Source organism: Microtus pennsylvanicus, chromosome 2 (genome assembly GCF_037038515.1).
Source record: "Microtus pennsylvanicus isolate mMicPen1 chromosome 2, mMicPen1.hap1, whole genome shotgun sequence".
Lineage (NCBI taxonomy): Eukaryota > Metazoa > Chordata > Mammalia > Rodentia > Cricetidae > Microtus > Microtus pennsylvanicus.
In genome coordinates, this window is record NC_134580.1 from 104,918,492 (window position 1) to 104,944,068 (window position 25,577).

A 25,577-nucleotide genomic window follows, 5' to 3' on the forward strand; every position below is an offset into this window, starting at 1 on the left:
CAATGAAATGAAGACTTTCCCCCACTTTGCCTCATACATCTGTATTTTGCTCACATCATAGAACCTGGGACTAGAGACATATACCACAATGCAAATCTTCAATATAAAGAAATGTAAAGACCCTTGTGAGTACAGCACAGATAAGAAAGAGGTCAAGAACATGCAAGATAAAGTTTAAAGGGGAAGAATGGAGATACAACCTTTGGAGGAAGCAAGACAAAAGCTAACAGGATTATTATTATTTCTTATAGCTCAATATGATCTCAAAATTAAAGAAAAATGACAGGAGCAAAAAAGTAGAAAAGGAGGAAGGGACAGGAATGTAAAGAAGAGAGTGAAGTGAGGAAGAGAAAGAAGAGAAGAAAGAAGGGAAGAAGAAAAGGTTAGTGTCAACGAGACACCCTATCACAGGGAATAAGATGAAGGGTAACAGAAAACAACCAATGTCATCTTCTGTCCACCACATATATATATAAACACCCTCAGACACACCAGACACACCCACATACATCACAATCACACTCCACATTAACACACACATTGATGAATATCCTTAAGGAATGGGAGATTAAGAGTATGAGGCAAACAAACCTAACTAACAGATATTTGTGGGTCCAGGTAAAGCTATATTAAAATATTTTTATAATTTTAAAGAAACAATTCATGCATTTCAGCAGATATTTCAACTTACCATTTTTCCAATCATCATTACATAAGGTCCCGCCTGTTGATTTACGGCTAGAAAATCTAGCAAACGCACATACCAAAATATTATATTAAGACAGTAAATTAATCTTCCAGCCACAAAAACATGATTATCATATGCATTCATAAAATTCCATTTTGCTCCAAATCTTAGTCCAAATCCAATGAAGAAAGAAATTATGGCAATTGTGTCACTGACATTGAAGTAGTCACTAAACCACACTTTGATCTTCTGGCTGATTTTCCCAGCTTCAGACATAAAGACCTAAAGGTTTAACAAGAAAAAAAGGTGACTCAAATCCTTTCAATTAAAACATATATAGAATCCAACTATAACACCACAGAAGAATTTTAGCTATATTTTAGTTTCAAGGTATCTGGGATCTTGTATCTGAAGATGTATCTAATAATAAAATAAAAGGTTAATAGATGAAAGATTCCTTTTGGAGGCAGGCATGGTGACAAAACCATTTAATCCCAAAACATATAAGGCAGAGACAGGCAGAACTATATAGTGAGAGCCTGTCACAAAACCCAAAACCACACAAACAGAAACAACTTCTTATAAATTACTTGCTCAGCAAGTTGATGTAAGTAGGAAGTTGGGATGAGAAATGCTTTTCAAATGTTTTATTTCAAATCAAAACAGTATTTGCCTATACTGGCAACACATTCCAAAACTGCCTTATTTGCAGAAGGTAAATAATTCAATGATTGAAGTAGTTGTAAATATCTAACTTATTAAAAATCTACTACCCAAGTAATTAAAAGCATTACCTTTTGAGTAATATATTCAAAGCTACAAAATAAGTGTTTCCCAATAGTAATGCCTGCTTTTGCTTTCCTCAAGCAATTTCCCTTCCCACAAAAGGCAGATACAATTAGTGCCATTCTCACAAATACATGCAAAAATGCTATGAATTCCTTACCATTAAACAAATTAATTTCAGCCATGATGACAATAGATTTCAAAAATACATGGACTGCCATGATTAGGTATTTTAATAAGCTTCTGTAGTAGCAAATAGGAGGGAAATACTATGCCTAATTACTTATACAAAACTATTTACAAGTATACAGCAACTAGTTTAAATAGAAAATACTCAGGCAGGCACATAGTACATATTCATACACGCAAACAAAACACAACACAAAAGAGTCTTTTAGGCTGGAGAGATGGCTCTGTGAAGAACACTGGTTACTCTTCCAGAGGACCTAGGTTTGATTGTCAGCACCTACATGGCAGCTCATAACTCATCTAGGAGATCTGATGCCCTTTGCTGGCTTCAGTTGGCACCAAACACACAGATACACACACAAGCACAGCTAAAACATTCATAAACATAAAATGAAATAAATACCCGGGTGGTGGCAGCACCTGACTTTAATCCCAGCACTTGGGAGACAAAGGATGGCAGAACTCTGTGAGTTTGAGTCCAGCCTGGTCTAAAGAGAGTTCCAGGACAGGCTCCAAAGTTACACAGAGAAGCCCAGTCTCAAAAAACAAAAACAAACCTAAATAAACTAAATGTTTATTTTATTTTTGAAACAGGGTTTCGAGCAGCCCAGACAGGTCCTCAGATTCACTGTATAGCAGAAGATGATCCTGAACTCCTAAAGCACTGAGCCTGCCTCTCAGTGCTGGGATTATAGATGTATACTCCCCATCCCCTAAGATTTTTTTTGTTTTTGTTTAAGGAAAGAAAAAATTTTTTCCCTTCTCAAAATTATGATGTTATAAAATTTCCAATTTTAAAGTAGAAAAGTAAGAGACACAAATAAATCCTACTGGTGACTGGGACTAACACAGGGCACTCTAGGGGGTATACAGCCTTAGTGCTAAATGGAAACCGACCTTTAATTTACCTGACTACCACCATGCACATTCATTACTTCTGAAGAATGTCAGCGATCATGTGAAACTTGAGGAAGTAAGATAAAAATAAAATCTATGTTTTGATTTTGAGAAAAATTATTATATTTGTTAATTGTAGCAAAGTGAACATAAGTTACTAATAACCAATTTGTTTTGTTTTCCTGAGAGAGGGTTTCTCTGTGTAGCCCTGGCTGTCCTGGAACTTGCTCTGTAGGCCAGACTAGCCTTGAATTCAGAGATCCGTCTGCCTCTGCCTTCAGAGTGCTGGGATTAAAGGTGTGTGCCAACACTGCTCTGCTTAAGCATTTTTTAAAGATCATGGTTTTCAGAATGGCAAAATAACAAGCTCTAGACTTCCACGTATCACTGAAATTACAAGAACATACCCATAAGCACAACAAAATTAAAGAATCCTGCATGCATGTATAACATACAGTTACTGGAAAGAAAAACTAGACATACCTCACGGACTTTCTCAATAGCATAGGTAAAAATATAAGCGATAACAATCCATTCTTGAACTGAAGGTAACTGTTCCATTTGTACAAGAACTACAAATGTATAAAGCATCAGAAATCCTAAGTATGCCAACTAATAAAAAAGAAATAAAAGTTATATGAATAAAATTAATTACAAAACAAAACATTATGGACATATTTCTGTATACACAAAATCTAATTAGAGTTATGGTAGACTAGGGAACTATAAAGGCAAATATTCATGTGGCAACATGGGCTGGCTGTTTTAAGCAGCCACTAAAATGAATGCAAATATTAGCAATCCTCATTAATTCAGTGGGACAGAATTAGGGGATCAGATAATAGAGGTTTGCATTATCTGCATCTAGAAGGAACAAGAAATCTTCATAAAAAGAAATGTAATAAATTAATCTCAGGGTAATAAAGCATGAGTATGAGTGAAAAAGCAATTAACTATAAAATATTCGTCATAACACAAAACCATTTGTCAACTTTGGCAACTGTCTAGTACTGATGAAAGTGAACAAACACCATTACTTTGTTTTCCTGGGAGGGGAGGTATGGGTGGCACATGTCACCATAAACAAGCATCAGAAATTTCTAAGTGCAGCACTTGTGAGGTAGAGGCAAGAGGATCAAGAACTCAAGGCCAGCCTTGCTTACGTATCCAGTTCAAGATCAGTTTGACTACATGAAGCTCTGTTTCAAATAAACCAAAATTATCTTCTCAGACAAATGTGTTCTTCCCTAGAAGATGCCCCCAACAAGACATCCCACTAGATGTTCTAGAGAACCAACAATGAGTAAAAACTACATTTCAACATATAGATCCATACTTTTATGAACTTATGCTTTTGTCACTAAATTTTCCCCACAGATTAAGAGAAGGGCCAATGCAGAACAACAGAGCACATGACTATAGCAATGGTCATTGTAAATAAAGTCTGGATTGCTCTCTTCCTTCCTTCCACTTTAAAGTAGCAGACTTATTTATGAACATTTCTGAATGCTATCTGTACAACCACAAAACACAAATTACAAATTTATCATTTTCAGTTGACCTTTTAGCACTATTTTTGTTTATTATGATTGTGTTAGATGCGCGCGCGTGAGAGAGAGAGAGAGAGAGAGAGAGAGAGAGAGAGAGAGAGAGAGAGAGAGAGCACACATGTGGAAATTAGAAGACAACACTGTAGATTTGGTTCTGTCCTACCTTTACAGTCATGTTGCCAGCTGTCAGCATTACTTTAGATTTTCCCTATCTCTACCAAGTACTGGGGGTTGAATGTAGGATCCCACACATGTTAAGCATATACCCCTACTATTGGGCTATATTCACAACTTTAATATTAATAGAAATTTGTATTTGTTACCTTCTGTTTGCCTTTTGAAGACTGTACTGAAATTCTCTATGTAGAGCAGGCTGGCCTTGAATTCCCAGGGATCCACCTGCTGGGATTAAAGGCATGTGCCACCACAACTGGCTTATATTTGTTACCTTTTAGAAAGGCATATGCTTATTACATTATTTAATAAAATTAGAACTAAAATTTGTTAGTGCTTATTATTCTAAACATCAGTAGCTTAGATGAAGTATGCCAATGTAATGCTCTTTTAATAAGGAATGCATTTTCAATGATCTAAATTATACGAAAATTAATATGGATTCCAGATTTAAAATTCTCTAAGAAGCATCTTTTGTGGTGCATGCCTTTAATTGCAGCACTTGGGAGACAGGCGGATATATCTGAGTTCGAGGCCAGACCTGGTCTAAAGAATAAGTTCCAGGACAGTCAGAGCTACACAAAGAAAACCTATCTCGGAAACAAAAAACAAAAAAACCCCACAAAAACAACAACAACAAAAAACTATGCTTTTCAGAACTAAAAAACAAAAAAATAAACCCATTAAGCCAAACCATGAACATAACAATTCAAAAACATACCGTGTTAAACCAGAACTTTACAATTGGTGCATGATAAAAGGCATAAAACTTTCGTGTGATTGGAAGCTTTTTTGATTTAATATGCATCTCCATTTCATTCTTTCCTTCACTGCTGTCCAAAATCCTTACTTCTTTAAATACTTCCTAAAATTAAAAATATATATTTGGTATCTATTTACTCATAACAAACATAAATATACCTGCTCTGTGGTCCTCCATCCTTACCATAGGTATCTCTTCTGTTATGTTGTGAAAATTATTTTCACTGTCCTCCATAGTCATCTGATGAGCATCTTGAGATTGTGGGATATGGGACATTTCAGCCTTGGTTTTATACTCTAGCATTAATATAGCAGGTGGAACTAAAATGCTTAATATGACCTAGAATTTTGAGACATAAAAGTTTCCATTTTAAAACCTTTGAGAAGAAAACAGTAAGTTACACATGAATTATCTTTTGAGTGCTGCCAATTTTACCACAAAACTGTAGGAAAAATTAAAAATTCATTTTTCTTTACATACTGTATCATCTTAGTACTATGGTAGTGTCAGCATAGGTTGAATAATCAGTACAGAACGGTCCTTTAAATAAAATCATAATTTGCTAAAAAATATTTTTATTTAGAGAAAACTTAAAACATTATGAAGGTGCTGTTGTTATTTTACCTGAGACCTCTCCTATAGCATGAAGACTCATTATTCAGTCATAAAACAAAGTTTATTTCTAAAACTTTACATATCACTCTTACACAATATTCTGCCTTCTAATTTTTTACTATATTAAAAGATGTATGAGGAAATAAAAAGGAAGTTTAAAGTAGTACTTCTCATAAAGACAAAACTGAAAGGACTAACCATTTTACCCAAATTCTTATCCTTAGGTCCTGTATACATTGATATGCTGCACTAATCTATTTTATACTCTAGGAGACATGCATTCAATACACCTTAATAATACATGAAGTTTGCAGATGATAGATCTGGAATTCTACAAATTAATAATCACTCATTTCCGCAAGTTCTAATTGTCTATTATACTAGAAAATAATTTTACTATATGTGTAGGCTAATTTGTATATAGTATGTATCTCATTATATACTTTAAATCAAAATCTAGTTATTTTTAAAATACCTTATACCAGGAATTTTTTCTCATATTGAGCCGTCCCATCCACATATCAGATAACAACATCTGTGTACAGGTGTGAGCTACAAAAGGTCTGAGTCTTGATGAAACTGCTAATTTAAGGCAGGTTGAATTACTCCAGTTTTTCAGTTCATAAGTGAGTAATTTCATAGCCATGGTTTCATCTTGCCTGAAGGATTGTTCCAGTAATTCAACTGCTAGTTGGCCAAAATCACTACAGAACAAAACAAAATAAAGAATAACAACAAAAACACTAAAGTATACTCAGGTAAAGAAACTGTAAGGTTGTTTTGTTTTTGCTGAGAATCAAACATGTAAGAGGCTGGGTAGTGGTGGCGCACGCCTTTAATCCCAGCACTCAGGAGGCAGAGGCAAGTAGCTCTCTGTGAGTTCGAGGTCAGCCTGGTCTATAAGAGCTAGTGCCAGAACAGGGTGCAAAGCTACAGAGAAACCCTGTCTCGATAAACAAACAAACAAACAGCATGTTAGAAACTCTACTACCAGCTGAGCGTTGGTGGCACAAGCCTTAATTCCAGCATTTGGGATTTAGGAGCCGGCAGATCTCAGTGAGTTCAAGGCCAGCCTGATCTACAGAGCAGAGTTCCGGGACAGTTTCCAAAACTACACAGAGAAACCTTGTCTCAAACAACAACAAAAACAACAACAAAAAAATTCTACTACCCTCTCCAAAAGAATAAATAAAATATAATTTAAAAATTAAGAGCTGGAGAAATGGCTCAGCAGTTAAGAGCACTCGTAGTTCTTCCAGAGGACCTGGGTATATATACAATTCCCAGCACCCAAATGGAGAATCACATTTGTCTGTAACTCTGTCCCATGGGATATGACATCCCCCTTCAGGACTCCTTGGGCATTAGGCACACAAGACAAACATGGAAGTAAAATACCCAAACACATAAACTAAAAAATTATTTTAAAGAAACTATACTACTGAGTTTATCTACACACCCAGTCTAAAAAGTACACTTTTAACCAACTACTCTTAAATTATCCTAGAACTTCACTGTTTTAATTTAATTTCTTTTAAGTTAATTTTTACGGGTATGTGTGTGCCTGAGTATATGTACATACATCACAAGTGTGCAATGCGCAGAGTCCACAAAAGTCAGAAGAAGGCATCAGAGCCTCTGGAACTGGAGTTACAGGAAGTTGTGAGTCACCATGTGGGTGTTGGATATTGAACTGGAAGAGTAGCCAGTTCTCTTAACTGCTGAGCCAAATCGCCAGCTCCACATTCCTTATTTTCCATTCCAAACAGAATTCTTAACATAATTACTATTAGGTATACTTATTTAACTCTCCCATTTCTTTCTTGCTTTCTGAAATGTTTAACATATCAAACAGCAAGCGTCTTTCAAATTTTTAAAATTACATAATGCACCTAAAATATCAGTCTTGCTTATACCAATAAACTCAATACCCTCCTCAACCCTACACACATCTCTGTTAAAGACAGCACCAGAGCATGCAGGCAAACACTTTCATGTCACTCACTTGGAATACTGCTTCAGTTCCTCTGAAGTATCATCTACCAGGTCACTCTGCTTTGCTTCATATGCCATTGAACGATAGATCTTACAGGCAACTAATGCTTTAGCCATTGATTCTTCACCATGCTGCCATAGAAAGCGGGCCATGACCTGCCTCTTCATAAGGCAAGCCCAGATTAATAACTCATTAAGAGGATAAGGAAAGCGCTTGGTTTCTGGATCATCAATATCTACAATTTCATCTTTGGTTCTTTTCTTCTTCCCTTCTTCCATAGTTGCATCCATCTTCAAGGGAAATAAACACTGTAAGACTCACAATAAGGCCATATGAGGGCTGGGATTTAAGTCTACAGAACACAGACTATCTACTAGGCAAAGAGGCTTAAATCTGACCTCCAGGATCTTAAACCAGTAGTGACAGTAATAACAAGACCATATGACAACCACAACCATCCTTTTTTTTTTTTTTTTTTTTTTTTTTTTTTGGTGAGACAGAATTTCTTTGTGTAGCCTTGACTATCATGGAACTTGTTCTGTAGACCACACTGGCCTAAAACTCACAAAGATCCACCTGCTCTGCCTCCCCGAGTGCTAGGATACCAGTGCATGGCTGAAAGAAACTTTTAAATAAACAGCCTGTAAAAAATAATGTAAAATTCATTAACTTTATTTTTATTATAATTCATGATTCATTTTTATAAAAACGTCAATTCAACAAAAAGGCTGAGACACGGTCATAATATCTGATAAAATCTAAATTTAATAAAATTTTATTGTATATACTAGAATAAAAATTAAAGTCACTTAATTTTTAAGTCTGGTTATTATCATAGCTAAAACTGGACAAACAATACAATTACTAATTCATAATAATTTTATTCATGGAAAAAATAAGTCACCTGTATAAAAGTTCCAAACCAAAAGATAATTCTTACTAAATCAAAGTTTTACCTAGTAATACAAATTAGCAAAAAGCAAAATTTAGGAAGGATAATATTTACACCTTTAATATGCGGAACAAATCTTTTGGGGGAGGCAGAGGGCTTAAGACAGGGCTTCTCTATGTATCCCTGGCTATTCTGGAACTTGCTCTATAGACAAAATGGCCTTAAACTCAGAGATCCACCTGTCTCTGCCTCCAAAGTGCTACTATAAAAGGCTTGTGCCATCACTGCCTGCCCAAACCTATTTTTGTTAAAGAATAAATCAACATACCTTTGGTCTGTAGGGTTGGGCTGTTTTAATGAAATGATTGTGTCTCATTTTTTCCTTTTTATCAGCTCTATTCCCAAAAGTTTCATGACTCTTTCGCAACTGAGGAGTGCTGCTAGAGGTATTTCGACCTGACCTCTGAAAATGAGAGTATTTTAAAAAGCTGACACATTATAAAAAAAAATTCCAGAATAAATTATAAACATTTGTAAATGTTTGTCTACATATAAAAATAGTTGGTTTAGGATTCTAACTACCATTTTCTCTCCCTTTCTCTTTTGAAAAAAATCTATCTATGTAGCCTTGAACTTTTGGCTCTTGCTTCTGGACACAAAGGATGGACACTCATCCAGCCTCTGGTTATAGTTGTCTCTTCTTTCAGTGATAGCACTGTCTCTAACGTTGTCAAGCCTAGCTCAGCCACCCAAGGAACTGATACTACAAATATGTACATGCTACCAACCACCTTAAAAAAATATTTTAATTACTTTTAGTCTGATCCTCATGCTTTGTTTTATGACAGTTTAAGTAGCCCTGGCTGGCCTGGAACTCTTTGTAGACCAGGTTGACACTGAACTCACAGAAGTCTTCCTGCTTCTGCTGCATGAATGCTAGGATTACAAGTGTGCACTGCCACATCAGCTGAAAACTCACATTCAACGTCAACTGTCACTGTCAGTATTCTAATGAAACGAACACTGTCCTTTATATGATGAGAGGCACCTAATTTAGGGACTGACTTATACAAACTAGGCAAACATTCTACCTTGGAACTACTTTCATCCCCTTAAAATCTTTAGTTGTTGTTGTTTTTGTTCTTGTTTGTTTTATTTTGAGACAGGGTTTCACCAGCATACTGGCTAAGCTGTAACTTACTATATATAAACCAGGCTGGCCTGAAACTCACAGCTATCCTCTTGTACCGGCCTCTCAAATGCTAGAATTACAGGTATGCCCCATCAAACTCAGCTCTTATAACCAATTCTTTTGTGTTGTTGTTTTGTTTGTTTTTCGAGATCTGCCTGCTTCTGCCTCATAAGTGTCGAGATTAAAGGTGTGTGCTACTACCGACTGGCTTCTATAACTAATTCTTAACATTTAACCACTAAAACTATACATACCCGGTTATTCCCTCCAAGACTATTATATATTAATCGAAAACGTTTTCTTGTGTATGTGCATCTGTAGGTTCCTCCCATGAGATATTCAATCACAAGTCCAATATCAATTAGAGTGATCTTGTATCCTGGAGGAAGATTACCCTAGAAACAAAATATTAAATGGACAGGATAATATTATTCAATGTTGACTTGCCAGACATGGGAATATGCATAATTTGCTAAATTGAGAACTATTATTTGCTATAAGAAATTGGGTTGCTCTTTACAGAAGAAATAATGAATATTTCTGTTTTCTCATAAAAGATGACGAGGTTCTAACATTTCTGAGGTCTCAGGTATGACTTAAATCACTCCAATTTAACCCAGAAAGACAGCTCAGTTTTACACCCCCCCCCCCACATTCCATACACAGATAAATATAAATATAGCACATATCACAATTTATTACATAAATTAAAAAAAACATAGAATTGACATTTTGTGTTTATTAAGTTTATTTTATTGCTAGGTGTGGTGGTGAACACCTTTAATCCCAGCACTCGGGAAGCCAAAGTAGGCAGAACTCTGAGTTCGAGGCCAGCTTGGTCTTCAAGAAATAGTTCCAGGATAGCCAGGGCCACTGAGAAACCTTTTTGCCTCAAAAAAACAAAACAAAACAACAACAAAAACAAAACAAAACAACCAAAAAAAAAAAAAACAACCATGGCTGGAGAGATGGCTCAGCAGTTAGGAGCACTGGCTACTCTTCCAGAGGTCCCGAGTTAAATTCCCAGCAACCACATGGTGACTCACAACCACCCATAGTGAGGTCTGATGCCCTCTTCTGGCCTTCAGAGATACATGCAGGCAGAACACTGTGTATATAATAAATAAAGAAATCTTTTTAAAAAAATGTATTGTGTTCCATCTGACAAAAGCTTAGGAAATTGGGACAAATATCACAAGCTTTCTTTTTCTTGGTATAGATATAGTAAGTTCTTTACTATAAACTTTTTAATTTATGTATGTATGGGTATTTTGCCCACATGCATGTCTGTGAACCTTGTCTACCTAGTGCCCAGGAACTGGAGTTACAGACTGTTGTCAGGCACCATGTGGGTGCTGGGGAACAGAATTTGCTATCTCTCCATTGCTATTCCAGCTGAGCCATCTCTGCAGCTCTAAGTTCTTTACTTTTATGACAAAGATGGTTCTTATTTTATCTAGTACATTTTAAAAATGCACTTAGGTATTTTGAGGGCAAAAATAAAGTGCAAATGACTGAAAGGTCAAGTTTTCCTATAACAAAGACAGTTTCTTACCTGTTTGACATCTCGACTTGTCTACCTAGTGCCCAGGAACTGGAGTTACAGACTGTTGTCAGGCACCATGTGGGTGCTGGGGAACAGAATTTGCTATCTCTCCATTGCTATTCCAGCTGAGCCATCTCTGCAGCTCTAAGTTCTTTACTTTTATGACAAAGATGGTTCTTATTTTATCTAGTACATTTTAAAAATGCACTTAGGTATTTTGAGGGCAAAAATAAAGTGCAAATGACTGAAAGGTCAAGTTTTCCTATAACAAAGACAGTTTCTTACCTGTTTGACATCTCGAATGAGGTGGAACAACATCGGATTAGTTGGACCTTGTTTCTTTAGGGAAAAAAAAAACTATTAGCTTTGGTCTAAATTAAACAATCTCCCTTTTTGTTACTTATAGTACTTACAAAGACCCTCTTGAACAAATGCTAAAGACTTCCTTGCTAATGGAATCAATTTTTGTTTTACTGTTTTATATTTGGTTTATATTTCAGTAAGAAACTTCATATAACAATGAGTAACCCTATTAATTTTTTCATCAATTAAGAAGAGACAGGACACAAATAAAGTTCAGTGTAATTATATTAGATAGTATTAGTGGATAAAACTATAACCCTATTCAAAAGAAATGTATAACCCATGGAGGAAGATATAATCCTTCACTAGTCTAGTAGGTTTCTTGGAAACAGTGGAATATGTGAGCTGCTTTATGCACAGAATAAAATTTTAATAAATGAAGACTAGATAGAAAAAAGCAGGTGAACATATCAAGAAATCAGTGCTTTTCTAAATAGTTTGTGTGTTTGGAAAATGGTAGGTAATACCCTCAACACCCACACTATCTGAGGTTGAGGTACCAAATAAAAAGATGAAGTGAGAAGATAGGTAGGGTAAAACTTCAGCTACCATCTAGCATAGTGACACAGGCCTTCAATCCCAGCACTCTAAGGCAGAAGCACTCCAACTTTTATGAGTTCTAGGTCTAAACTGAGCCTGGTCTAAACTGAGAGTTGCAGGTAGGTCATGTCAACATAGTGAGAACCTGTCTCCTAACTTTAAAATCGCCAGTGTCTATTTCTGAAAACAATCAAGCTATACGGTGTAGACACTAAAGAGTCATCAAAAAATTCTAAACTACAGAAAGACATAGCAGAGTATATTATAAAAACTAAAGAATTTGATCAAGGTAAGAGATTAAAGAGATAGAGATAAGAAAATTAAAATGCAGTGAAGTCAATTAGAGATGGCCAAAGAATAAAAAAGTAGTAGAAATTGACGAATTTTCTAAAAGTTATAAAACTTGGCTTTGCTTAGTATTCCTCACAGCAAAGTTCAATTAAATTTGCATTGGATCCACAGAAAATCACAAAGTATTTGCCCTATCTGAAATTATGAATTATGAAATATGAATTTTAAAAAAGATTAAGTTCGCCAGGCGGTGGTGACGAATGCCTTTAATCCCAGCACTTGGGAGGCATAGGCAGGTGGATCTCTGTAAGTTTGAGGCCAGCCTGGTCTACAAGAGCTAGTTCCAGGACAGGCTCCAAAGCCACAGAGAAACCCTGTCTCATAAAACAAAACAAAATTAAATAAAATAAGATTAAGTTTTTACAAGAAAAATGGGGAAAATACACCAAACGAAAGATACCAAAAGGTCAACAACCATAAATTTAAGAAATAAGAAAGGAAAAATATTGTGTATGTTTTCCAATAAACAAAAGAGTAAAAAACCAAAGTAACACATCATCCTCTAAATAAGAAGTCTATCCTATACTTTTAAAAGGTAAGAAAGAAAAGAAATGATGGGTTATTATTATATCAACACTCTTCCCATATGGCTAAGTCAATAGAGAAGGGCTTCTAAAACTGGAGAGTGGCTTCAGACTGTCATATAAGAATCAATACTAAGAGTGACTGTTTTCTCCACCCATAACAACTAAAACACTGAAAACTACCAATAGGAGTATATATTTTTTTAGATAAAATGACATTTTAAAGACAATAAAACAATGAACAAAGAATTTTGTCAGACTTACAGTGTTATAAAGTTCTTCCAATCTGGGGATGGTAAGGAATTTATGCATGCTCACTCCATTTTCAATGAGAAGTTTTACAAATGAAACTCTATCCATTACAAGAGCATCAAGCATAGCTTGTTCTAAGGATCCAACCTAAAATATAAAAATATATTTTATATGTTCCAACTATTGACTCCTTAAATACAAATTCTCATGATTTATACCTACATTTTCTCAAATAGTGTGAAAACAAATTGAGAAACATGCAGAACAGTAACCTAAGATTTTTAGAGAATGGATAAAAAGATCTACATTTCACAGGATTCCCTAAATAACATTACATAAATGCTCTATCTGTAAGACAGCAAATGTTGTGTGGGGGTGGGAGAAAGAAGCAACACAGTCCATCACCAATTAAACTGAGAAAACAGAGCCAGGAAATGCTCAGGGTAAAGCACTGCTTACTGTCTCCAGTTAGAGCACTCGAGTTAGACAAGTGTGTTATCCACTCCATTTTACACAGTGCTGGATGCAAGCTAGGCTGGGCGTCCTACAAACTAGACAAGTACTCTATCTGCTACACTATATCCCAGCTCTACTTTAATACTTAATCACTGCATATTTAAAAAGAACTTCGTAGCAAAAATTAATTTGGAAATCACTGTTTTACACTGCTATTTTATATATTTTGATTCTTGCTGGGCAATGGTGGAGCACGTCTTTAATCCCAGCACTTGGGAGGCAGAGGCAGGTGGATCTCTGTGAGTTCAAGGACAAGGTCTGTGTAGTGAATTCCCTTTCTCGGGTGGGGGAAAAACTTAAATGTATTTTGATTCCGTCCCCAAACATTTTCCATACAACTAGGCAGTTTCCCTCTAGTATCTTATATCACTTCCCAATTCATTTTCTGTTTTCCTTACTTAAAGGACGGTATGGTCTCTAATGTATTTTTTTTAATGATCACCCCCCCCCCTTTTGGTTTTTTGAGACAAGGTTTCTCTGTATAGCCTTGGCTGTCCTGGAACTCATTCTGCAGACCTGGCCAGCCTCAAACTCAGAGATTCACCTGCTAAGAGCTGGGATTAAAGGTGTGTGCCACTATTGCCTGGCCTCTAATGTTCTTTACTTGGTAATCACACATACCTGCTATATATGATAAAATCTCAAGACAGAAACTGCTTCTTTAAAAAAAATTTTTCACTACTCAGTTTTGTGACAAGGAAAATATTTTGATGTTATACTAAAAAAATAAGGTCAAATTCACAAGAATGCAAATTTTTCTAAATTAACAGCTTATAATTTATCATAGATGTTATTCCTATTTTAAGTAGGATTATTTTCTGTCACTACATGTAATTGTTACGTTATTAATTTACATTCTAATCTTACTCTATTCTCCTTTTGATCCTCTGTTCTATTCTACACATTATATTTACTCTTTAATTAGCCAGACACTTTACAGGCATTGCATATATTGGGGAGGGGAACATAAAAAATACATTTGCCATCAAAAAATGTATTTCCTAAGAGTAGAAAAATAAATCATGAATGCAGAGTAAAGGGAGGGACTGCTTAGGAACCATACTAAAACTAAGGCAGGTCACAGTGAGTTCTGTACACAGAGCAAGAGTTCCAAGACTTTTTAAGTCTTTTAGAATTTGTATATATTATTAAAATACCTTAGATATTATTTAAAAAACAAAGTTATTAAGAGAATATACCTCACTAATATTTCCATTTGGGGCAGAAAGGTAAAATCTGAGTATAAATCACAATCCCAATAAATACTTACAGTCACTCCTTTCTGCAGTGGGGACTAGTTCCAGGACCTTCTTCTGATACCAACTTCACAGAAGCTCAACTTTTAACAAAATGATGTACACTGTCTATGGTAACACAAATATCCTATCTCTAGATTACTCAAGATACTGAGTTTAATAGAGCAAATGTTAACACTATATTGATTATGGAATAAGAAAGGATATTTCTGTAGCTAACTACATAGCACTCACTTTGTGGTTGGGGGAATCCATGGATACAAAACCTGTAGCTACTAAGTGTCCACTGTAGCTAATTTAATTATATTATGTATTTGAATTATCTACCTACCAGCCACTGCTGTCCATAAACAAACACATGATTTTTGGCAATATCAACTCTGTCCCATGCCAGTGTAAGGATAAGCTGGTCAAATGCAGATGCATTAGTACCTAATTGAATAAAGAAAACAGTTAGTGAGCATATGTCCATCAATTTGCAAGCATTTACAAACTCTCCTTAGAGCCCTTTAATTTACACAGCTGGCATCAACCAGCATGGAGCATTTGTATTTTCAAGCATAAAAACTACATCACTTCATTAGTTGAAAAAGGAAAAATCAGAATGTAGGCACTGAGAAACCAAAAGATTATTTGTTTCTATCACAGACACAGTATTTCAACGATTCTGAAAAATGTTTTGTTTTTATAAAGAAGATTTATTTATTATGTATACACTGTTCTGCCCAGATGTATGCCTGCATGCCAGAAGAGGGCACCAGATCGCATTATAGATGGTTGTGAGCTACCATAAAGTTGCTGGGAATTGAACTCAGGACTTCTGGAAGAGAAGTCAATATTCTTAACCGTTGAGCCATCTCTCCAGCTCTGAAAAATGTTTAACGTACTTTTCTGCACATGAAATTATAGCCATATACTTTAAATTATTAAGACAGGAATACACTTTAAAAAAGGGGGATTATTGAGTGGGATCTGAGAGAGCTCAGTGGATAAAGGTACCTACTCCCAAGCTTGTCAACTAGAGTTCTATCTCCTGGCTCCACAGGGTAGAAGAAGAAACCCAACTCAAGTTGTTCTCCAATCTCTACACATGCATCATAGCATGTTCAAATGTATATGGGTGTATAAACACACATAAATCGTGCATTTTTTTAAAGATTGAATAAATAGAATCAGTGATGCTGTGAGATAATGCTCTTGTATACTGTTTATGAAAAACACTGATTGGCCAGCAGCCAGGCAGGAAGTACAGGCAGGGAGACCAGACTAGGAGAATTTTGGGAAGTAAAGCAGAAAGTCAGTCACCAGCCAGATGCAGAACGTAAGAATGCCTTACTGAGAAAAACCAAGCAACATGGCTAAACATAAACAAGAATTATGGGTTAATTTAAGTTAATTATGGGTTAATTTAAGTTGTAAGAGCTAGTTAATAATAAGCATGAACCAACAAGCCAAACAGTTTATAATTAATATAAGCCTCTATGTGTTTCTTTGGGACTGAACAGCTTTGAGACTGGGCAGGACAGACACTTCTGTTTACACAGGAATAAGAAGATGGCAGAGTGAATAAAATATTTGCTCTGTGAATATGAGGACCTGAGTTTCAATTTCCAGCACTTTTGGAAAAAAAAAAAAGATTGCCGCGCACTGCGCCCCCATGTTGCGCTCTGTGAGCTAGAACTCAGTTCGCGAGCTTCGGGCAAGGGACTGGAGGTTGAGAATACAGACGCAGAGACAGACCGACATGCAGACCTTTTAACACTGAAACCAAAAGCCCCCTTTTATTAACACCATGTAGATTTAAATACACTGTTGACTGGCAGTCAACGGCCAACAGGTGATAATCCCATCCTCTGATCCTCTAACTAGGCACAGCTTCTAGTAACTTCACCTAGAAGATTCTAGCAGGGTAGAGCCAGGACTCAATCCCAACACCCAGCTGATGGCAGAAATGCAACCCTATGGCTTGGATGGGGAGGAGAGACAGGCAGATCTCTGGAGCAAGCTTGCCAACAAGTCTCACAGGATCAGTGAACTCCAAGTTCAGAAGCGCCTTAATCTGGACACATACACATTTAAACACACACAGAGAAATGGGGTCACAGACATTACACACACAGAGTGACATGGTATGTAGCATTTGTAAAATCAGTATTGGGAGGCTACATCAGGAGGACTGTCATGAGATTAAAGCCAGGTAAATCTACAGAGCAAGTCTGACTAAAAAAATGAAAGTTTAATAGCTTTCCTTAACAGAATACATAATTTTACTTTATATGTATTAATCTTTTAAGCATGATTACTTAAAAAATTCCAGTACATAGATATTTAGCGTACTGTAAAATTCTTCAAGTATATTTTAGTGAACATGTGATTATTTAAATAGAACAGTTCTCTAGGTTAATTTTCTGGACATAACAATATCACTTTAAGTCTGGTGGTGGTAGCACATGCCTTTAATCCCAGCACTCAGGAGGCAAAGGCAGGTGGATCTTTGTGAGTTTGAGGCCAGCCTGGTCTACAGAGCAAATTCCAGGAAAGCTAAGGCAGTTACAGAGAAACAATGTCTTGAAAAACAAAAAGCAAAAAGAATATCCATTTAAAGATTTTGATATATTCAGGAAGCATGTACCATTTACAAAGATCTGTATTTCTCTATAAGGAAGAGGAGGGAGTGGCATTTATTTAAAATTCATTTGTACTTTATTGTTATTATTATTATTATTAGTTTTTTGAGACAAGGTTTCTGTGTAGCCCTGGCTATCCTGGAACTCAGTCTGTAGCCCAGGCTGGCTTTGAACTCAGAGATTTGCTGCCCTCTGCTTCCCCAGTGCTAGGATTAAAGGCGTACATCACCACTATCCAGCAAAGATAAGATAATTTACTATTTTTAATAAATAAAATTTATTTTCTAGGGCTGACTATCCGGTACTGAAAAACCAATTGTGGGACTTCTTCATGGCGAAGACTTATCTCTCAGCAGTGGTTAATTGCCCGTTGTTATTATTCACCTAGGGGTGGGGACCTTGTGAGAATCTCCCATCTACTTTACACGTCTTGGTGTTATCATTGTTTAGATCTTGCTGAGATTTCATGTGGCAACCCTGTCACAGCTAGAAAATACAACATCATAGCAGACTTCCTAGTCTTCTGGCTCTTACAGTCTTCTTTCAAAATGTTCCTTAAGTGTACATTTGTGTACATGTAAATGCAGCACTGGAATTGGGCACTACACTAAAAATTGTTCTTCACGTTTTAGGCAGCTGTGGTTTTTTTTTTGTAAAGGTCCTTAACTTATGTAAAAACAAGCTGCTCTGATGAGGAATGAGAGCTACATTTATCAGACTAGGTTAGCACACAGAAGCCTTATTTTTATATAATAATATTAGAATATAATTCTATTAACCATGTCTTTGGACTCTTCCTCAAACTTTAATACTCATTTTCCCCATAAGATATTCATTTTTCTCAGCTGGGCAGTGGTGGTGCACGCCTTTAATTCCATTGCTTCGGAGGCAGATGGTGGTAGATCTCTGTGAGTTTGAGGCCAGCCTGGTCTACAAAGTGAATTCCATGGCAGCCAGGACTGTTACACAGAGAAAATCCATCTCGAAAAAGAAAAATCAAAAAGATATTCATCTTTTTCTTTAGTTTATAGCCTTTAAATTATTATATGTATTACTTGTGTGTGGGTGGGTCTGGGTGTGAACGTGTCACAGCAATAATGTGCAATCCAGAGGACAACTTTCATGAATTAATTCTCTCCTTCCACTATGGAATTCCAGGACTGAACTTATGTTGTCTGGCTCATGTGACAAGTACTTTGATCCACTCAGTCATCTCAATAGTTCAATATAGCCATCTTTCAAATTCCTCCACTTTAACATTGACTCCTTAGTTTCTTCCTTTGTAAGACGAAGAAAAGGTAAATGGGCTATGTAGGCTATTGTTTCAACATGAAAGCTCTTAGCTACTGTTCCACATGTAGGCTAGCACACAGACTACATATGGCAAACAGAACAGATAGCTATCTTACATTATCTTATGTTGTGATATTTATGTTATCTCTTTTTTACTTACTATATTTATGGTTTCTGGGTTTCTTAATATTTACACATCTCTTGATCCCAAAATGATATATACTTAATTATATAATTTTTAAATTATTTAAAAAAATACTGGCAATTTTCTGTGGTCTAATATTGCGAACATCCTTATGGATAACAAAACAGTGCCCCTTTGCTCCTGTCAAATATGTTGTTTTCAGGTACTCAGGACACTATTTTCATTTCTATTTTTGAAAATATTTTTTCACTGTACATTTTATCAGTGGATATCTCTGGTAAAATTCTGGGAGAAAAACAAAGTACATATATATCAATCTCTTAGTCCTAGAAGACAACACTAGTTTTCAAATTTTCTTCAAAAGAAAATAGCATATTCCACACCTTGTTTGAGATGGAACATTCACTTCCTTAGAGTCTGCCCTTTCAGAGGCACTGGCTAACAATGAGCCCCTCTGAGGCCCAGCTATCTCTGCCTCCAGCACTGGGGTTACAAGTGCACAGTACCACTCCTGGCCTTTTAGACAGGTGCCAGTACGGCAAACATTTTACCCACATTCACACCTGCCACGTTATTTTTTTTTAATTAAAAAACTGCTTTTACTTATGTGTTTGATCATGGTTATTCTACCTCCTCAACATCATGGTCTCTCCCCCATCAAGCATGTACGCATGCATAAACTCAAACACATAAAACCAGGCCCAAAATGAAAATCAAAACAAAAAGCCAGTAATACAAAATTTAAAAAGACCAAAATAAAACAAAAGTCCCCTCTATAAAAATAAACCATGGATTCCAGGACTGGTCCCATGCCCAGAAATAACTGGCCAATATAAAACCTGTCACAAGCTTGAGTAGTTAGTAGAGTCTGGATGCATAAAGTTAAAAAAAATAAAATTCTACAAGAGAGAAAACTACAAATCTATAAAACTAATCTTTTGTCAAACTAAAAATTAACATCTTTCATTAAAAAAACTATTGAAAAACCCACTTCTTAACCTTTAGTTAAATGAAAAGTCCTACCTTATATAAATAAGACATAAATTAAATATAATTTTATAAGAGTTTAGAATCTTACCATTTTAGTCAATCATGGTGGCTCAGACCTTAATCCCAGAACTTGGGAAGCAGAGGCAGGAGGATCTAGGTAAGTTCCAGGACAGCCAGGACTTTGGAGATAGATCGATCCTGTCTCAAAAAACAAAACAAAAATAAAACCAAAACAAAATTTAAAAAAACTTTACCTTTTAGCAGTGCAGTAAGTATTGCAACATCTATATCTTGATGTTCCTCTGATCCAATGTGGAAAACAGTAATCTATTTAAAAAAAACATTAATATTATGCATTTTTAAAACCAAAGTATTATAAAACAAAAATGATTTCAAATAATACAAAGAAAAATATTTATATAGAGATTTGTATAGAAACAGGTATCTACAGGACTGGCAAGATGGCTAAGTGGGTAAATGTGCTTGCCATGTGACAATTTGAATGAGGATGCTTCCAGTAGGCTCACGTTTGAATGGTTGGTAGAACTGTTAAGGAAGAATCAGGAGATGTGGCCTAATAGGAGGAGGTATGTCACTGGGAGTGAGCTTTGAGGTTTCAAAAGCCTACACTATTCCCAGTTAGCTCCCCTGCCTTGTGGCTATTGTTTCATGGAAGTAACATGAAAACTCTCAGCTACTGCTCCAGCTCCATGTCTGCCTGTTGCCATGTTCCCTGCCATGATGATCATGAACTCACCCTGTGAAACTTTAAGACCTCATTAAATGCTCTTTTATTAAGTTGCCTAGGTCACAGTGTCTCTACACAGCAACAAAAAAATAATTAGGACACCATATAAAACTGACAATGAAGTTCAGTCTCAGGAAGGCATGTAAAGGTAGAAGGAAAGAAGTGACTCCACAAAGTTGTCCTCTGACCTCCATGTATGCCCACAAAATCATACACACCTATATAATCATTTTTATACAGAAATAAATTTTTGAAGTCATGTACATATTTCTGTAACTACACAGATGTCTAAATGTAGACAAGTGATCTAACATTTTAATCCTAATTTAAGCTTAGTTTAACCCAAAACAAAACAGAAAATTAAATTAAGAGTATCACTAACCAAATATCAATGCATTTTCAAGAGTAGTTTGTTTCATATCACATTCACTTCTTTTTAACCTATCTTGTATCTGTCAGCTAACTAAACAGTTTGTGGGTAGAGGATAGAAATCACTATCAGAACAAATCATGTTGCTCTTTCTACAGAGTGAGCACTTATTCGAAAGATTAACGTATTCCTTTTTCTTTTAAGGAAAGTTCTTACAATGCAGTCCTAGTTGTACTAGAACTCACAGGCCTCCTGCCTTAACCTCCAGGTATGTACCACTATGCCTTGCAACACATGCATTTTTGGGTGAGGCATGTAGTGAAATATAAAACCATTTAGGACACTTTTACTTAGGTACTTTTTAGAAAGAAAAAATGATTTATACACAAATACAAAGTTTTCAACCAGTTTCATTTCATGGAGAATCAAGTCTGCAATGAAAGAAAATACAAATTAACACACTCAATCAGAGCCAAAAGGTCAAGAAGAGACAACAAATCTATGTTTCTTTTTTTTCCCCCCCGAGACAGGGTTTTGCTGTAGTTTTAGAGCCTGTCCTGGGACTAGCTCTTGTAGACCAGGTTGACCTCGAACTCACAGAGATTCACCTGCCTCTGCCTCCCAAGTGCTAGGATTAAAGGTGTGCGCCACCACCACCCAGCTCTATGTTCCTATCTACTTATAGAACGTTAAAATTTTGTCTCTGAAAATACACGTCTATGTTTACATGTATGAGACTAAGCAGCACCTATGTTGCGGGAGGTCCTTCCGCTCCTCCAGCCTATAGCCGCTGAGATACCAGCCCACTGGGGTGTGGTCTCTCTCCCTTTAAAAAAGCAGCTACTTCCCTTCTCGCTCTCTTCGCTTCCTGCTCTGTTTCTGGCGACTAATTGCGCAAAGGGCTGTTGGCTGGGACAGTTATCTGTAAGTTTTTTCCCCTTTAAATAAATACCACCCTATTAATCATAATTCCAAACTGGTGTGGCATTGTTTGTGACTTACGCCTTCACCTGGTGCCCAATGTGGGGCCCGAACCCACGACCCTGAGATTAAGAGTCTCATGCTCTACCGACTGAGCTGCTGGGAGGAAGAGGAAGTGAGCTCAGAGGCCATGCTCCCCTCTCCCGGGCACAAGCGATGAAGCTCCGACCCAGGATGGACATAGGCTAGAATCTTCCTGATAAGCGCACCTAGGGGTGCTACACACATTATTAGAAATGAGCTAGTCTAGGTGTGAGAGTTAGCCAAGAAGAGGCTAGATATAATGGGCCAAGCAGTGTTTAAAAGAATACAGTTTGTGTGTTGTTATTTCTGGTGTAAAGCTAGCCATGCAGGAGCCGGGCGGGACGAAAAGCAGGCCCACAGCTCCCACAACACACCTAGATTTAGTAGTCTTCCACAGATAAAAGCCTTAAAATATTTTCCCAAGTATTTTATTAGAGAAGCCACTAGCAACTATAGTTCTTCTTTTTCATGTATATGTGTGTGATTTGCACACAGCATCCACATAAAGGCAAAAGGCAATCTGCAAGAGTTGGTTCTCTCCTTAAACCAAGTAGATTACAGGGATCAAATTCAGGTCATCAGGTTTGGTGGCAAGCACCTATAGCCACTGAGCCATGCTGCTTGTTCCTCTGCAGTCTTCTTAAATATTAAGCACAGTCAGTTGAGATGCAGTTATAAAAATTCCTTTGAAAGAATGATTACAATGTCTCACCACTATATGAATATTAGGTTTTCTATACCATCACTCAGCTGAAGAGCAATAAGAAAATAACAGAACAACTTAAAACACAAACTAAAACCTAAAGAATTGTATGAATTAGAACGTGTGTTAAAAGAAAAGATTTATTCTGCTGAAAACTACTCACAAGCTCCTTTTTTTTCATGCACTCCATCAATGTTTGAAACAAATGAACTGCTTCACTCTGGCCAAAGTTAAAGGTTTTTTTGATAGTTGATATAACATCAGGTTCCGCTGCATCGGGAAGATTCCTGGTAGAAGAAGAAAAACAACTTACTTCACTCATTTCATCTTCTCTGTAGGATCAAACGAAGTACAGGTAGACCCATGCAAGGCTTCTGAAGGTTCTGTAGTAATATTAATAGTAACTTCCTGAGACACCCATTATTAAATCTATGGCACAAGAAAAGGAATGGAGTATTTTCACTTTGAATAATTTTGTGAATGTTTTAAACAAAGTATGTGGTGTAGTAATAGTACTCAGATTTTACAAGGTATCATAAGGAATGTTCTATATTATGGCTTATAAAACAATTTACCAAGGAGTCTTCAACATGGACACATTTACCCAGCTCAAAGTATCAAAATGCAGGAGTTCATGATCAAAGTCTCCAATTGCCTAGTTTCATGTCACTTTTTTTCAGGAATCCATCAACCAGTGTGAGGTTCTGTGGAATATTCCTTTACACTGTGTGATAATATGCTGTTGTGAGTGGTTTAATAAAGAAGCTGACTGGCCAATAGCTGGACAGAATAAGGTTAAGCTAAGCTGGAGAACCAGACTAAGAACACAGGAAAGAAAAAGGGCAGAGTCAGGAGTCACAAGCTAGAAATGGAAGGGAAACAGAAGGTACAAGATGAAAGAGTGGCAACGCCATGTGGCAGAATGTAGATTAATATAATATAAATGGGTAAATTTAAGTTGTAAGAGTTTGCTAATAACAAGCCTGAGCTAGTGGCCAAGCATTTATAATCAATAAGTAAAACTGTGGTTATATTGAGAGCAGTTGCCACACAGGTTCCATCTTTACTCAGCTATAACCATTCTACTGTCTAAATATACCAAAAATTATTTGTTTAGGCTTTTTCTGGTAGATGTTCTACAATGTCCTTATCTTGTATAAGATATTTTACATAAAATTTTATATAAGTGTTTACCTGTAGTAGCCATTACATGAAATTAAACTATCAGGTCAAAGGTATGTCTCTGAAGCAATAATTATTTTCTAAAAATGACTACACTTTAGTTCATTCCAATAGCGTATGACACAAGCTACTGCTCTAGGTCTGAAGAAAGTATTGTATTAAAACTGAGATTTTCATGTTCATTTAATAGACAACGGTGTTCATGTGGGGACCCACAGTTGTGAGCCTGTTCCACCTTGACTGGAAGTCAGTGAGTTTGAGCTTATTTTTGCTCTCTCAAAATTGTTGATAACAGATATGGTTATAAACAAAATTCTGATTAATATTTTGGGTATAGAGGTGGATCTGTTTCACCTGGACCAAAGGTTGGAGAATTCAAGTCTATTCCTTATATCATGTTAATGAAGTCTACTGCATCCTACCTCCCCACATTGGAGGGAGTGTGTGGAAAATAGACAAGGCGAATTCAGTATTCGCTGAATTGTCCTCCGGTACTATCCTATGTCTCTGTGTTTCTTTCCTATGTCTGTTCTTCCTACACGTTTTTAATCCACACTCCCTACCCTGGACCATACAAACCTGTCATAAGTCACCTCCAAAATGTGGCTTACAGCAAGTTTAGAACTGCACAACCTACCAGCCTCTAATTTATTGTGAAGTCTGCTACACGCTACACTCACCCTCCTTCTTCTGTCTGCTTATGGATATATGCCAGTAAATCTGCAGCTCTGCCTGTCCCTTCACACACAACAACTGGAACAGGGGGACTTTCCTGAAGATACTCCAGTACTGTAAGGATGACATTTGGCCCACCTTCAAATATCAAAGCCACTACAGGAACACCTTGCCCAATTCCTAAAAAAGGATAAAAGTTTAATTAGTAAATCTGACAAAATTCAGTAATTTAATATTACTTATTTTAAATAAAAATTAAAAATAAGAAAATTTCCTATGAGACAGTTGGCTTTACTTTAAACACTGGATGTTAGTAACAGCCAGTCTCAAATAATGGAGCACTAAACAATCACTAACATCTGCTCTGGGTGATAAAATCAGGAAATTCAATAAATGATTTAGTGCCAACCAGAATCTGTATATTTATTCAAAACAAACTTTTGTGTATTTATTAATTGAGCTCTTGGCAATATATGTATAAGGATTAATTTATGCCTTAGTTTGCCTAGTTTCTCTGCTTTTATTATTTTTCAAAGTCTTGCCATGTAACCCAGGCAGCATTAGAATATAAGATTCTCCTGTCTCAGCCTCCTGAGAACTGTGATTACAAGCAAGAGCCACCATGGGGTGCTTATTTTATATTTTAATACTATATTGGTTGAATTTCTAACATATACCAACTTACATTTTTAATAAATGAAATTTTTTTAAAAAATTAGTAAAAAATACTCATTTTTATTTTTACAGCA

At 36.2% G+C, this 25,577-nt stretch overlaps 1 protein-coding gene across 5 annotated transcripts in view; it reads right to left on the reverse strand.

Moving 5' to 3' along the window:
* Positions 1 to 25,577, reverse strand: part of Trpm7 (transient receptor potential cation channel subfamily M member 7) — an 86,423-nt gene that overhangs the window by 31,025 nt on the left and 29,821 nt on the right. For 3 of the 5 annotated variants that reach the window (XR_012909702.1, XM_075962067.1, XM_075962068.1), the window contains 14 exons: positions 24,834 to 25,008; positions 23,135 to 23,258; positions 20,400 to 20,472; positions 15,422 to 15,522; positions 13,331 to 13,465; positions 11,574 to 11,627; positions 9,997 to 10,137; positions 8,879 to 9,013; positions 7,668 to 7,948; positions 6,138 to 6,366; positions 5,231 to 5,386; positions 5,006 to 5,149; positions 3,044 to 3,172; positions 692 to 970 (listed from right to left, as the gene is read on the reverse strand). Coding sequence is in view for 4 of the 5 variants with exons in the window: in XM_075962067.1 (XP_075818182.1) it covers positions 692 to 970; positions 3,044 to 3,172; positions 5,006 to 5,149; positions 5,231 to 5,386; positions 6,138 to 6,366; positions 7,668 to 7,948; positions 8,879 to 9,013; positions 9,997 to 10,137; positions 11,574 to 11,627; positions 13,331 to 13,465; positions 15,422 to 15,522; positions 20,400 to 20,472; positions 23,135 to 23,258; positions 24,834 to 25,008 (2,156 nt within the window). In the remaining variant the exon portion in view is untranslated. Of the gene's footprint in view, positions 1 to 691; positions 971 to 3,043; positions 3,173 to 4,380; positions 4,513 to 5,005; positions 5,150 to 5,230; positions 5,387 to 6,137; positions 6,367 to 7,667; positions 7,949 to 8,878; positions 9,014 to 9,996; positions 10,138 to 11,573; positions 11,628 to 13,330; positions 13,466 to 15,421; positions 15,523 to 20,399; positions 20,473 to 23,134; positions 23,259 to 24,833; positions 25,009 to 25,577 lie in introns of those variants that run through there. The other 2 variants (XM_075962070.1, XM_075962069.1) reach the window with 2 other exon arrangements.